Here is a 14,815-nt window from a genome sequence, read left to right as displayed (position 1 = left end):
TTATGTCATCCTTAGAATCACATAGACACCAAAACATCCACCAAATTGCAGCTTTATAAAGATGGCTCAATTCCTTATTGTTAACATCGGAAAGAGAATTATGGCATTTCCCTAAGGTAAATGACTTCACCATATCTGACTACAAATAATCACAGATATCAGATTTTTGTCAAAGTTTAGGAAAGAATTTCTGTCAGTACATTGGCTATAATAAGACCCTTGGATGGTGCTAATTCATGAATACCTATCCCAAATTAATCATCTACCAGATTAATATGCTCAGGGTTGGATAGGTAAATGTCTTAGCCAAGGTCACATAGATAGTTTGCGGCATTACCAAGGTCTTCAGCCAGCAAGTGCAGTAATCCTGTTGCATTTAAAGTCATCCTTTCCTACCTGGGCTTCCCACCAGTTGCAAATTTGCGGTGGAAACAGAATCAACTCTAGTAGTGCTACAGTCAGGAGAGCAGTTGTTCAGAGTGTCAGATCATGGGAGGAAGGCCAGGGAATGATGCAATATTACACTAGCAAGTGATGTCATAGCACGATTTCCTAAGCAATTTACGTAAATGCAACTTCTCAAGAAGCCCTGACAAATGCCAGCCAGTGGGAATGCAGGCATGGAGAACCAATGGCAGGCAGGGAAGGAAAGCACACAGGAAACACAGATTTCCTTGCTCATCACTATGACAAGCTTCACAGATTCCTCAGAAGCCTGAAAAAACTCCCTTCTGCCCCTCTAATCCAGTTCCTTCCCCTCAGGCACACAGTCTCTAAAGAGCTTTGATTTCCTTCTCTATTTTTTAATTTACTCCTACTGACATCCAGGCATTGCCCAATGATGCTGAGAGTGACTTCTGGTGTTCTGAAGGCACGTTTATAGCGAGACAGGCTTGACATTCTAAAATTAGTTTGTCCTCTTCATTGTAATTTAGAATGAATCTTCAATTTTTTGAATGAGAAGTGGTATGCTGTGATTCTTGAGAATCAGTCTTATGCAAATGTCATAGAAATATATGTTGGCTTTGCAAATGCTTTAGGAAAGAAGACAGGTGGACACTAAATACCTAGACTTCAGTTTTGTTTTGATCCCAAATGGAGAAATATGTATTAATGTTTTCATAAAATATGTGTGTGTGTGCATGTAGAGGTTCATATAGGTTAGTCTGGAACTGATTGGCAATGGAAGTTCATGAAAATATCTAGTTAGACCAAACTCAGAAGTTAAACTGATAAGACTATGGTGTGAAATCAGGAAATAGCTGAGAGTATGCCAGGCTAGGTCATAATCAATCTCTCTCTCCCCCTGCCGCTTTCCCTTCCTTCCCTTCCTCTCTTGTCACCTCTTCCCCACTGAAATGCAATTTAAGCAGAGCCAGAGACCCCATCTAAAGCCAGAGATCAAAGCAAAGTAGTTCACAATATGCCTGGGGATCTTAGATTTGAAGACTTTTCTCAACTGCAGAAGCTTCCCAGAGAGCCACAAAATCTCATCTCATGAAGCTCAACCAAAAACGACCAAGACCCAACCCTTTCATCCCACACTGCATTAGTCTTTCTTGGAACAGTCTGGACATCTGCAAATTCTTGGCAATAATTCGAACTATCCTCTTTCCCCAACACTGCCTCTGTCTCCCCAACCACACACTGGAATAGCAAAAAATCAGAAACTGGATTGTTTGGGGCCATTGAGAGGAATTAGTAAATACCTTCTAGGCAGCAGGTCCTCCACAGCCCGGAATGGGTCATTACTTCTTCATTCTTCCTGCTGGTTTCATTATCACTTGTAGATTTAGTCCTGCACACACCTCTGGAATATAACCAGTAGTCCGTGCCCACTGCAATGGTCATTAAACTAAAAGCTGCGAAGGCTCCCACAGTAGTGATCAACATCTGGACTCCTCTGTCACACATCCTCATAATTCTTCATGGTACTCTGGACGGCTGGGCGTTGGAGAGGGAGATTCAATGCCAGAGGGGAAAAATCACTCTGCAGCTGGGTAACCTAGGACAGGCTATTCCAAAAATTCGGGTCTCCTTTTGTCGGCATCCACAGGGACTTTGGGAAAGCTGGGTTTTCCTGTCTGGAGCTCTCTCCAGTTCCCTCGGTCGCCTATGGCCCTCGGAAGGGTGCAGGCTCCAGGGGGTTGGTCCACATCACCGCTGCCTTCTGAGGGTCCCTGGTTTCCTTTCATTCCTCGGGAGCTTGGTAAGGATGAGGGTCCGTGCAGGGCATGGCTCTGGAGCCTGGAGCTGCCAGCTCAATCTGAGATGCGCCTAGCTCCTCACAGCCCCGGGAGACTCAAGGCAAAGAAATCCAGAGAGGGCTATGTGTGTGTGTGTGTGTGTGTGTGTGCGTGCGTGCGTGTGTGCGAGCGCGTGTGCTGGGGGTGAGGGCGGATGGCAAAAAATAGCACTGCTGGGAGGCGAGTCGCTGAGAAGAGTGTTCATTGCTTCCCCAGCCTCCCAGGAAAGCTCACCGCCTGCTCCCGACACCCCCGCTCAAACTGGAGAAAAGACAGTCCTGGGGCGGGGGCCGAGAGGTTTCATCGGAGGGCAAAGGTCCGCGGTGCTGAAGGGACAGCTCCCCGCCTGTTGCCCCGCCTCCGCCTGCCTAACGACCAGGATTTAGGTCCGTGGTGCTGAAGGGACAGCTCCTCTGCTGCTGCTGCACCCCCGCCTTCCTAACGCCCGGACGAGAGACCTGGGATACCGACGGGTGGGTCTTCCTCCCGCCCCTCCGAGGCCAGCCCACCTGCTCTTCTCAACCTAGTCAACCCACGCTCCGCGCAAAGTTTCGGGAGCCCAGGGCAGTCAGCGCCCCGGCTCCTCAGGCGCGCTGCAGCACGACCCGGTTCCCCCGCTCCCCGCTCCCGGAAGGGTTAAGGAAAGGGGAAGGGGAAAGGAGCCTGCAGCGCACTCTGGCGCTCTCTCAGCTCCCACCCGACGCGGCATTTCCCCCACCACCAATGAGCCAGGCAAGTTTGCCTTTTGCTGCGGGCGCCGCTGGAGCCCATTGGGGAAGACCGAGTCTTCTTAAAGGGACCGGCTACTCGGGGCAACGGTTCTATGGCTCACTTGGGCAGGCAAAAAGTGTTGTCACAGGAACATCTGTGTATAGTCTGTCTCAATTTGGTTCCCCAGAAAACAAACCAATATGTCTACCCTCCTTTCTCTGGAGCTCTGGTTTACAACGGAGACAACGTGCTCAGATCAGACCCGGAACTGTTCATATACATATGATCATGTATTCCTAAAAGACAGAAGGAGCCAGAAGTATGTAGATTCTATTATGCACATATTAGGGATTTGGGCCCATGGAGTGTGAGATATTGATCTCCGAACACATATATTTTAACAACCGTACATTTTGCGGATGGTGGTGGTGATGGAGTCAAGGTGGGAGAGTCACTGAAAATGTCAGATTCTCTTCAAAGGTCCCTTGGATGATTATTTGTTAACATCCTTGTCTAAGTTAGACAGGAAGCAAGTGAAGTTAGGTCTGCTTTCCTTGTTAGTCCTAAGTGCAAATGTTGGTGCACACCTGAAAGCTAGTGAGACTCTTCCTTGGAAATAGTCATTGTTCCAAGTGTTAGTTGCTCAGTCGTGTCCAACTCTTTGCTATCTCATGCACCCAGCCTGGCAGGCTCCTCTGTCCATGGAAGTCTCCAAACAAGAATACTGGAGTAGGTAGTTATTCACTTCTCCTGGGGATCTTCCTGACCCAGGGATCGAATCTGGGTCTCCTGCATTGCAGGCAGATTCTTTACCATCTGAACCACCAAGGATCAGCATTTAATTCAAATAGCTTTTTATCACCATGTGTTCCAGCATATACTTGAGCATGCCAAGTAGACTAAGTCCACAGAATGCCCTCATTATTTCTATTCTGTGGCATGATGGGACAGAGACTCAGAGGTCGGGTGTTTGGAATCAAGGCTGCTTGGTTTGTTTCTGCAGTCCCTGAGATGTGTTCATAACCAGCTGTCATATTTGAATGTTATTTAACTGGACAAAAATATAATGGTAGGTAATCGCAGACACATACAGTCCCCTGGTGACATTTCTGGCTCTCTGTCTGAGAGCTTCTATCCAGAAGACCGAATAGCAACAATTCACGGAAGAGTTCTCAAATGCAGCTCACGATTTCTTGGTGACTCTGCTACTTTGTTTGTATGCTTTTGGTCTTAAATTCACTTAAATATTTGGTTCTTGGTGTTAGATATACCTGCACATGCATGTGTAGATTTGAATACATAGTAGTCATCACGTGATTGTGTTTAGATGCTTACTTGTGCTGTGTCCAATTTAGCTATGAGTTCTGAATGCCTGGGAATTTGTTGTAGAAGTAAAGCAGATATGTGTGTGTGTGTGTGTGTGTGTATATATATATATGTGTATGTATATATATATATATATGTATATCTGTGTATGACAGTACCTGCTTACAGTGTTATAAGCCTATTTGCTGCAAATGCATAGCTATATGCATTTGTGGGTGTACATGCCTAAGTATGGGTGTAGTGTAGGTTTATGCCCCTACATAGACTTACTTGCATATGCATGTGTCGTGGATCACAAACACTGATTGGTAGGCAGGAAGTAGAAATACTGAAAGCTTGCCACATAACCAAAATGGAACAGATAAACTTGGGGCCAAGACCACAACTAGTCATATCTCAGAAGAAAGATAGGAAGTAATGGGGGGAAATGTACCAAGCTTTCTATAAGTTATTTATTGTTTTTCCTTTCCTGAAATGAAATTTGCTTCTCAATAAAGTTTCCTTAAAAAAAATTAAAAAAAGGAAAGGAAAAAGCCCTATGTAAGATGGAGGTGAAGCTGGTCTTCCCTGAAAAGAGTTGCTAGATTAGTGAAATTTCCCTTCCTCATCTCAAAAACTTAAATAATATGAAATAACTAATAATGACCAAAGCAACTACTCCAGGATCTGTTTTTGCCCTTCCTCTGATAGGAGTGAGAAAAGTCTTTTCTTTAAGCAGGATCACGTGATTGGAAGGTCAATGGGCTTTGGCAGAGTGTGCTCCAATCAATCCATTCACCAAACTCACAGTAAAACAACAGCAGCCCTCTCTCTACCTCCGTGGTCTGTAATAGAAGCCCAGACACACAAGATATGGCTCCCAGAAGGTCCAGGAGAATGGAATCAAACATCCAGGCAAACTGTGTGGGGTTGGGGAGAAGGGTCAGGAGCTCAGGCAGATGAAGGTGACGATCACTGCTCAGGATGTGGACAATTCTGAAGGAGAGAAAGGGATCAACATAACAAGAGTGAAAACGTATACTGAGCTTTTGGCTTGGTGAGGCAGGGTTCTCCCCTGCCTCTCCCCTCCCCTGTCTTCCCCTCCCCAGGTCCAAAACTGATCACAGACTAGTTCAAAGCTGATCACAGAGTATGGGAAGATCTGAACTTGCGTTTGGAGAATCAGAACACCTGAGTGGAGTGGGAGTGCAGAGGCAGGAAGGCCGTCAGTTAGTTCCTGATGATGCCTCCCCACTTACTAGGGGGTGACCTCATCCTTTCATTCAATTGAATGTGTAGGTGTGTGTACATGGATGCATAGAATCAGCTTCTAAACCTAAATGTAATCACTCGTTTCTTACCACTAGAGGGCTCTTTCACCAGATCCATCAGGGACCCAAGAGATTGAAAGCACTATCTTTTTATAACAGTGATGGAGCCAGGCTCTTTCTGTTTGCTGATGACCTTCTTTGATCCTACGAATGTGGCAGGAGACCGGGAGGCACTCAGACAGCTTGCAACTGATGTTTGAGACTCTTATTAAGGCTTCTTTTTACCAGCTTCCTTTGGATTCTTAGGGGTTTCTGTGGTGGCTCAGATGGTAAAGAATCTGCCTGCAATGCAAGAGACCTGGATTCATTCGATCCCTGGGTTGGGAAGATCCCCTGGAGAAGGGAATGGTTACCCATTCCAGTATTCTTGCCTAGACAATTTCATGGGCAGAGGAGTCTGGTGATTGGATTCTTAGCTAGTCTGTACATCTGTATTTTTTCTGTTCTTCCTCTCCTAGGTCAGAGAGGAGCCTGGTAGGCTGCAGTCCATGGGGTCACTAAGAATCGGACATGACTAAGCGACTTCACTTTCACTTTTCACTTTCATGCATTGGAGAAGGAAATGGCAACCCACTCCAGTGTTTTTGCCTGGAGAATGCCAGGGACGGGGGAGCCTGGTGGGCTGCCCTCTATGGGGTTGCACAGAGTCGGACACGACTGAAGTGACTTAGCAGCAGCAGCATGGGTCAGGGCCCCTGAAAGTGGTTGTGTCATTTAGGAATGAGTATCAGCAGCTGATTCAATTCAATAAATACTTCGTGAGTACCTACTATGCACAAAGCATTCTGCTTAGCTGTTTGAAGAATACACAAATATGGTTCCTACCTGCCCCTCAAGAAACCCATTATATAGTAGGGGATATTTTGCTAGTACATTTTGGCTGTAAATAGAAGAAACTCATTGGAGTTAGTTTAAGGAATTGGAGTTTTGATATAAGGATATGGTGCTGCTTCAAGAAACCTTTACATAAAGACATTATCAGGCCTCAGCAAGGAGATAAAACCAGGGAATAAAAGCCATCAAAAGGCTTGAAAGTCACTCTATTTTTCATCTCTGCCTCTTTCCATATTTTTAGTTGGAAAAAGATTATTTTGCCATCTCTATTTGTTGATCCTCCAGATGGAAGCTAGATTTTGAGGTTTTATGTCTCCTCTATCCAAGAGATCCACCCAGACTCAAAAGGGCAGTTTTAGTCGCAATTAAAAACTTTCAGGGGAGATAAACTGATTGTGTCTCATGCCACTTTCCAGCCCGACCTGCTGTGGTCATTGAGACGGGGTGGTGGTGGTATGGACACAGCTACTGGGACCAGCTCCTGTGAGCTGAGGGAGAGAGGACAATTCTCAGAGTAGGAGGAACTTTTGAGACCTCTCAAAAGACTGCTGTGAAAAATCCATGTTGATTCATTTCTGGGGCCACTCTGATGATGCCCAGGGGTTCAGCAGTAAAACATGATCATGAGTGAGAAGGCAACATGTTAGAGTGTAAGGCTCTGAAGGTATTGGAGCCTCTGCCAGATGTACAACTGGGCTGAGTGTACCCCCCAGCTTCACCTTTGTCTATGCCCTTCTTCCAAGGAACATAAGCTGAAAGAGAAAAACTCGTCTGTGGTAAAGTCACCCACATGAATGTCAGTTAAGGAAATGGTGAAAACTAAGCAGATGTGGACTGAGGGTGCCCTGTCTGCCATCCCATAACTCCCCTTTATATTCTCACATAGTTCAGTTATGGGTTTGTCACTTCTAGATTCAAGGTGTGGAAAATGAAATATGGTTATAAAACACATCCTCATGTTATTTAAACTTTAGCCTTACTGACCTTCTTTCAATAACCAAAATCCCCTATTCTTTTGCACTCAAATACTTGAAAATTAGGTCCCTCCTATCTGCACCTATGATTGGAGTTGGATGGTTGGAGGAGGGAAGGAATGGTGGGGCTGCAACATCCAGGTATTACACAGAGAACAGCCAAGGTATGCTGTCGACAGCTGATGGAAGCTCTAGAGGTTGGAGTATGCCATTGAAAGTTATAAGGGAATCAATATAGGAACCATAAAAATTCAACAACTGTATTTGGAGTGGGCTTTCCTTGTGGCTCAGCTGGTAAAGAATCCACCTGCAATGTGGGGGACCTGGGTTCGATCCCTGGGTTGGGAAGATCCGCTGGAGAAGAGAATGGCTACCCACTGGAGAATCTATGGACTAGAAAAAGAGTCGGACATGACCGAGCGACTTTCAAGTTAAACTAGGGTGATGCAGATGGTAAAGAATCTGCCTGTCAATGCAAGAGACTCAGGTTCAATCTCTGGGTTAGGACAATGCCCTGGAGAAGGGAATGGCAATCCACTCCAGTGTTCTTGCCTGGAGAGTTCTATGGACAGAGGAGCCTGGTGGGCTAAGTCCGTGGGATCACAAAGAGTCAGACACAACTGAATGCCTTTCATTTACTCGCTCAAGACAGAAAAGTTACCAGCTAACCATGGTAACTTTGGGGGAGAGGAGCAGGAATGGGGCCAGGAGCTGCTTTTCCTGACAGCCCCTTTGGCCCTATTTGATTTTCAGAAAATCTTGAGCAGGTATACTTTGATAAATGAAGTCGAATAAAAAATAAATGAGAAGAGTAAGTAGCATGCCACTTGTCCATCTCTTCCAGTCACCTCCTGCTTTATCAGTATAGAAATCCCAGGTGTTTCCTGTGATTCATCCAACCATTCCCTGGAATGCTCTCCCCTGAGATATCCTTCTCATAAGAAAACATCTATTTAGAAATAATTTTGAATTCACATAGAAGTTACTTCCACCAGATGTTCCTTCTCGTGGTTCAGTCCCTCACTTCATTCATATCTCAGCTCAAATGTTGCATTCTCAGAGAATCCTTTAACTGCTCTACAATAACACCTCATTCTTCTCTCTGTCCTCTCCCTCTGCTTTTTATTTCTTTATAGCATTTTTCAATATCTGACACATCTTATATACATATACACATATGTTCATATGTATGTATATGCATCTGTGTGTTTATTGCCACCTCCCCACTAGAGCAAAAGAATTCACATGTAAATTACAAGACCCTGGGTCAGTGCCCAGGGTACTGTAGGCACTCAATCAGCATTTGATTAATCAATTAACTTAATAAATAACTATTACATTTCACACACCACAAAAGGCACTGTTAAGTTAATAATAAGAAAGACTTAGTTCTTGATCACTTGGAACTCAGTCTAAAGGAGAGAACAGAGATAACTGAACAAATAAGAACAATTGAAACAGATGCTGTTGGTATCCCATAGATGCCTAGATTCCCTTTGCTAGGTTGGTGCGTTTGTAGCCCCAACCTTCCTACCCCCTCTGCCAGCCTGTGGTTGTCCCTTTTTGGAAGAATTGCTCTTAGCTGATAGGAGCTACCTCCCCAAGGGATCCCTATGCCAGGGACAGCCTACAGTCAATGAGTGGCTGATACAGGGATGCAAAAGTCTTTCTTCTTGCCAAAGGCAGAGAGAATTCTGTGGTGCAATTTATGTTCTAGAGTCCTCCGTGGGTCAGGCCAAGGCCAGATTTTACCTGGGACCACATTCTCATTTGACTTTGTCCCCTCTCCCTGTGTTTCTCAAACTTGAGTTGTGCATCACTTACAAGGCTGGTTAAACAACAGCTTATGGGACTTTCCTGGTGGCCCAGTGGCTAAGACTCCACACTCCCAGTGCAGGGTGCCTGGGTTCAATCCCTGACCAGGGAACTAGATCTCACATGGCACAACTAAGACCCAGAGCAGCTAAATAAATAAATTTTAAAAGTCAGCTTACTGGTTCCATTCCCAGAGTTTCTAGGATGGTTCATGGAATCTTTCATTTCTAGCAAGTTCCCTGGCAAAGCTAATACTGCTTCTCTGGGAAGTCACAGGTGGGCACTCACTGCCTTTCTGTATGCTGGTTCCCATACTCCGCTAGGTTTTCCCTAAAGGACATTACTTCTAGAAGTTACCTGCATATGACTCCCTGCTTCAGGCTAAGCTTCTCAGCAACTCTACCTAAAACCTCAATGAAGGCTGGTTAGCAGTCTGCTAGGGGAAGTGCAAATCAGGGCCAATTCATGTCACTGGAGGTCATTGGAAAAGGCTTCACAGAGGAAGTTCCATTTTAACAGAGCCCTTAAAGATGAGTAGCCAAGTAAGGATCAGCGAAAACTGTGTTCCGGGCATTTAGATTGGTATGTGCAATGCCCTGGAACATAAAGAGCTTGAGGGAATGAAAGGAGTTTAGTATGACTGGAGTGTGATGTGGCATTAATATGGCATACTCTTCACGCTTGTATATTATGTACAGAGGAGATGTTTGGCCATGAATACTCTTCCAGAAAATATTAAAAATTTATTTGCTTTTTAGAGGAATTATTTTACCAACTATATCCCAAGCTTGGGTAGCAACCTTTAGATTAGGACACCTCTAAAAAGTAAACCCCTGAAAGATTCTTGAGTCCAAGAGGAAGCTTGTTGTCCCCAAGTTGATGAGTCCAGGGAGAGAGATATGGACAAAGAAGAATCTTCCAGAGGTCAGAGAGAAAGTAATGGAAAGTAACAGATAAAGGAGTTCCTCCTTGTTAGCCAAGAAACTTCTTCCATTCCCAGAAAAGAGAAATTTTGTTATTCTTACTCAGTTGGGTTGGATAATTTCTATGAACCTGTGAATGCTCTATATACCCACCTTTGCCTACAGCCACTATGGAGAACAGTGTGGAAATTCCTTAAAAAACTGGGAATAGAACTGCCTTATGATCCAGCAATCCCACTGCTGGGCATACACACTGAGGAAACCAGAAGGGAAAGAGACACGTGTACCCCAATGTTCATTGCAGCACTGTTTATAATAGCCAGGACATGGAAGCAACCTAGATGCCCATCAGCAGATGAATGGATAAGAAAGCTGTGGTACATATACACAATGGAGTGTTACTCAGCCATTAAAAAGAATACATTTGAATCAGTTCTAATGAGATGGATGAAACTGGAACCTATTATACAGAGTGAAGTAAGCCAGAAAGAAAAACACCAATACAGTATACTAACACATATATATGGAATTTAGAAAGATGGTAACAATAACCCTGTGTATGAGACAGCAAAAGAGACACCGATGTATAGATCAGTCTTATGGACTCTGTGGGAGAGGGAGAGGGTGGGGAGATTTGGGAGAATGGCATTGAAACATGTATAATATCATGTATGAAACGAATCACCAGTCCAGGTTCGATGCACGATACTGGATGCTTGGGGCTGGTGCACTGGGACGACCCAGAGGGAGGGTATGGGGAGGGAGGAGGGAGGAGGGTTCAGGATGGGGAACACAGGTATACCTGTGGCAGATTCATTTTGATATTTGGCAAAACTAATACAATATTGTAAAGTTTAAAAATAAAAAAAAAAAAAAGAAGAAGCTCTTAATGTTTACCTGGTTCCACCTGCAAAATTAAATAATGGGTGAACTGGTAGCAAATGTGTTATCTTTTAGTTTAGACCAGGAGAAGACACACCCAGATCTGTTGAAGAAGACTACAAATTGCCCAGAAATCCTAACCTCTCAATGGATGAGAGTTTGTGATTGTTTCCTTTGGGAGAATGTCAGTGTGTGCTATATGTGGAAAGACATTCGCTGGCATAGGGGTGGACTGCTGCAGAGGCTGCTAGTTGTTTCCCTAATGACCTTTCTTCATTTGTTTTTAACTAATAAAACTCCAATTGTAGTTGGGGATGCTCTTTGACTACTTGAAAGAAAATCACATCTTTCAGTTTTCCTTGAAGAGAATAGTGATCCTGTAACAAAATTCTGACCAATAAAATGTAATTAAAGTGTTTTGCATACCATAGCCAAAAGGTGTAAACAACACAAGTGTCCATCAACTGATGAATGGATTAGCATATGTGTCCTATACGTACAGTGGAATATTATTCAGCCATATAAAGAAATGAAGCTTGGATACATGCTACAGCATGATTGGACCTTGAAGACATTATGCTTAGTGAAATAAGCCAGACACAAAAAGACAAATATCATACCATTCTGTGTAGGAGTACCTAGAATAGGCAAATTCATAGAAGCAGAAAGTAGATTAGATGTTATCAGGGCTTAAGAGGAGAGGGGGATGGGGAGTTATTGCTTAATGGTTAAGAAACTTGTTTCGTGTGATGAGATGTTTTAGAAATAGATTTTGGTGATGATTACCTAACATTGTGGATGCAATTAATGGCACTAAATTGTACATTGAAAATAGCAAACTTTATGTTACATAAATTTTACTAGAATTTTTAAAATGGGGGAAAAATAGTTGTTCTGTGGTGTGTAAAATCTCCTTCAAGGGAGCTGGTGGTGAGACTTTACTAACCCATGGTGTGCTGTCCTTACCTTATATTTCTTCCCGCATAGAACTGGAACTCAGTTTCAGAGGTTGACCAGATGACTTGTTACTGGAAGGTGACAAGTACATGTTTAAGATGTCTGAAAATAAAATAAAATTGGAGAAGCTTGGGTCCGTTATAGCATTATGGAGCCATCATCTAAGGTGGCTTCGATCATCTCCAAAGTTATTATTACATGACAAAAACAGACTTCTTATTTCATCCCTTTTCAATTTTAGCAGATGAGCATACAGTTGATTCTGGAACAATCGAGGGGTTAGAGGGTGCCAGCACTCTGTTCAGCTGAAAATCCACAAAAAACCTATAGTCTGCCCACTACACATGGATGCAGTTCCTCTGCATCCACAGATTCACCCAACTGTGGTTTATATAGTACCATATATATAAACTGTATATAGTATAGTATATATTTACTATTGAAAATAGTATACAAGTAGAACAGAGCATTCAAATCCTGTTGTTCAAGGATCAGTGGTAATTCCTAATTTATACAGATGAAGAGAAGTAGAATTAGAGAGGTAGCCTATTAGTCATGAAATTTCTATTTTAAAATGTTTTATTGAAGTATAGTTGATTTACAATGTTGTGTTAATTTCCAATGTACAGTGAGGTGATTCAGTTATATATATATTATTTTTCATATTATTTTCCATTATGGTTTAATCATGGGGTATTGCATATAGGTCCAATAGAACCTTGCTGTTTATCTATCCTATATATACTAGTTTGCATCTGCTAATCCCAAACTCCCAATCCTGTCCTCCCCCACCCCCCACAAAGCTTCTGATTAGAGTTGACAGAAATCCAACTGAAAGGGTGTACAAAAAGCAAGAGCAATCAATCAGTGCCTGTGACTTAAAAGCACAAAAGTAGATAAGCTCGTGAGCAACTGAATCCCAGACTTCACACAAATGGCATCCAGTCTGCTTTTTCATCTCAGCCCTGTCTCCCTCTCCACCGGCTCCATCCTCAGCCTGGCTCTCTTCTCACGTACAAGGAACTCCTGGCTTGCCTTCTACCAGCTGAGCAACCCTAGAAGAAATAGGATATGTCTCAATCAACAGTTAGAACAAATGTCTTGTGGGTAGTTTCTCATTGACCCATTTGCTTCAGATCTACCTGAATCAATTGTAGTATCCAGGAAATGAGATTCACTGATTTTCAGGTCTGTGCTATCATTCTGCCTCTGGACACACAGGGAGGAAGACCAAATCAATTTGTGTGAACTGAGACTGGGTAAGGGGCTGATTCTTTGAGGAATTTGAGGGTGTTGTTACTAGAAAAAGGGAGATAAAAATGAGATGTTCACTGTGCACTACAGTTAGGTAGATGCCAGACCATGCAGGGCCATTTTGCCACGCGAGATCATCCAACAAACATCTACAAAGACCAGGTCTTCTGTAGGCACTGAGGATGCAGTGGTGAGCAACACGGATTCCCTGCCCCCAAGGAACTTGCATTCTAGGTGAGGGAGACAGCCAATGAACACACAAGCAAACAAACAAAAATTTAGTGATAAATACTGTGAAGCAAGTAGTGATAAGTACTGTGAAGAAAAGAAAAGAAAATTGGGTAACTCGATAGGATACACAGTAGGGGCAGTGGCAGAAGGAAGTCTTTAAGGAACACAATCAAGGAGGGCATTCCGAGGAGGTGGCTTGAGCTGAAAAAAATCAAAGGTGGAGAAGGAGTCAGCCTGAAGAAGAACAAGGAAATTGTTCCCAGAAGAAGGATCATCAAGTGCAGAAGCTCTGAAAGGAGAATAAACATGACTTGTTGAGGTGGACAGAGTGGCAGGAATCTTATGAACAAGAAGGAAAATCCTAGCCAAGGAAGTCAGTGAGTTGGACTGGGGCTCGATAATATAGAGTGAGTGGGCCAGGGTAAACAGTTTGAGCATTTCTTTTTTTCCCCCCCCAATGGTTCAAGACAGTCAATCAGTTTAGTCACTCAGTCGTGTGCAACTCTTTGCAACCCCATGAACTGCAGCACATCAGGCCTCCCTGTCCATTACCAACTTCCGGAGCTTGCTCAAACTCATGTCCATTGAGTTGGTGATGCCATCCAACCATCTCATCCTCTGTTGTCCCCTTCTCCTCCTGCCCTCAATCCCTTCCAGCATCAGAGTCTTTTCCAGTGAGTCAGTTCTTCGCATCAGGTGGCCAAAGTATTGGAGTTTCAACTTCAGCATCAGTCCTTCCAAAGAATATTCAGGACTGATTTCCTTTAGGATGGACTGGTTGGATCTCCTTGCTATCAAAGGGGCTCTCAAGAGTCTTCTCCAACAGCACAGTTCAAAAGCATCAATTCTTTGGTGCTAAGCTTTCTTTACAGTCCAACTCTCACATCCGTATGTGACTACTGGAAAAACCATAGCTTTGACTAGACGGACCTTTGTCAGCAGTACATCAAGTTGGTTTTTTTTTTTTTCCTTCAGCTGTGTCAGGTCTTAGTTGCAGCATCTGGGATCTTCACTGTGTCATGTAGATCTCTCACTGAAGCACACAGACTCTCTAGTTGTGGCAATACAGGCTCCACAGCGTGTAGGCTCAGTAGTTGCCGTTTGAAGGCTTACTTGCTCCATGGAATGTGGGATCTTAGTTCCTCAATCAGAGATCAAACCTCATCCCCTGCATTGAAAGACCCATTCTTAACCACTGGATCACCAGGGAAGTCCTGGGTATTCCTTAACACTGTAAAGCCATTGCATAAGAGTAACATGAGCTGACCCACACTTTGGAAATTTCCTTCTAGCCACTGAGTGGCTATTCTCCACTGGGGCAAAAATGAAAACCAGGAGATAAATTAAGAGGC

At 43.8% G+C, this 14,815-nt stretch overlaps 1 protein-coding gene across 1 annotated transcript in view; it reads right to left on the bottom strand.

Moving 5' to 3' along the window:
• The window catches only part of CACNG3 (calcium voltage-gated channel auxiliary subunit gamma 3), a 100,504-nt gene extending 97,590 nt beyond the window's left edge, over positions 1-2,914 (bottom strand). The window contains exon 1 of the mRNA XM_061401445.1: positions 1,710-2,914. Within this exon, the coding sequence (XP_061257429.1) occupies positions 1,710-1,920 (211 nt within the window). The 5' untranslated portion in view covers positions 1,921-2,914. The remainder of the gene's footprint in view (positions 1-1,709) is intronic.
• Between the last annotated feature and the right edge of the window lie 11,901 nt (positions 2,915-14,815).

Source organism: Bos javanicus, chromosome 25, assembly GCF_032452875.1.
Source record: "Bos javanicus breed banteng chromosome 25, ARS-OSU_banteng_1.0, whole genome shotgun sequence".
Classification (NCBI taxonomy): domain Eukaryota; kingdom Metazoa; phylum Chordata; class Mammalia; order Artiodactyla; family Bovidae; genus Bos; species Bos javanicus.
This window is presented reverse-complemented; position numbering and strand designations above follow the sequence as displayed.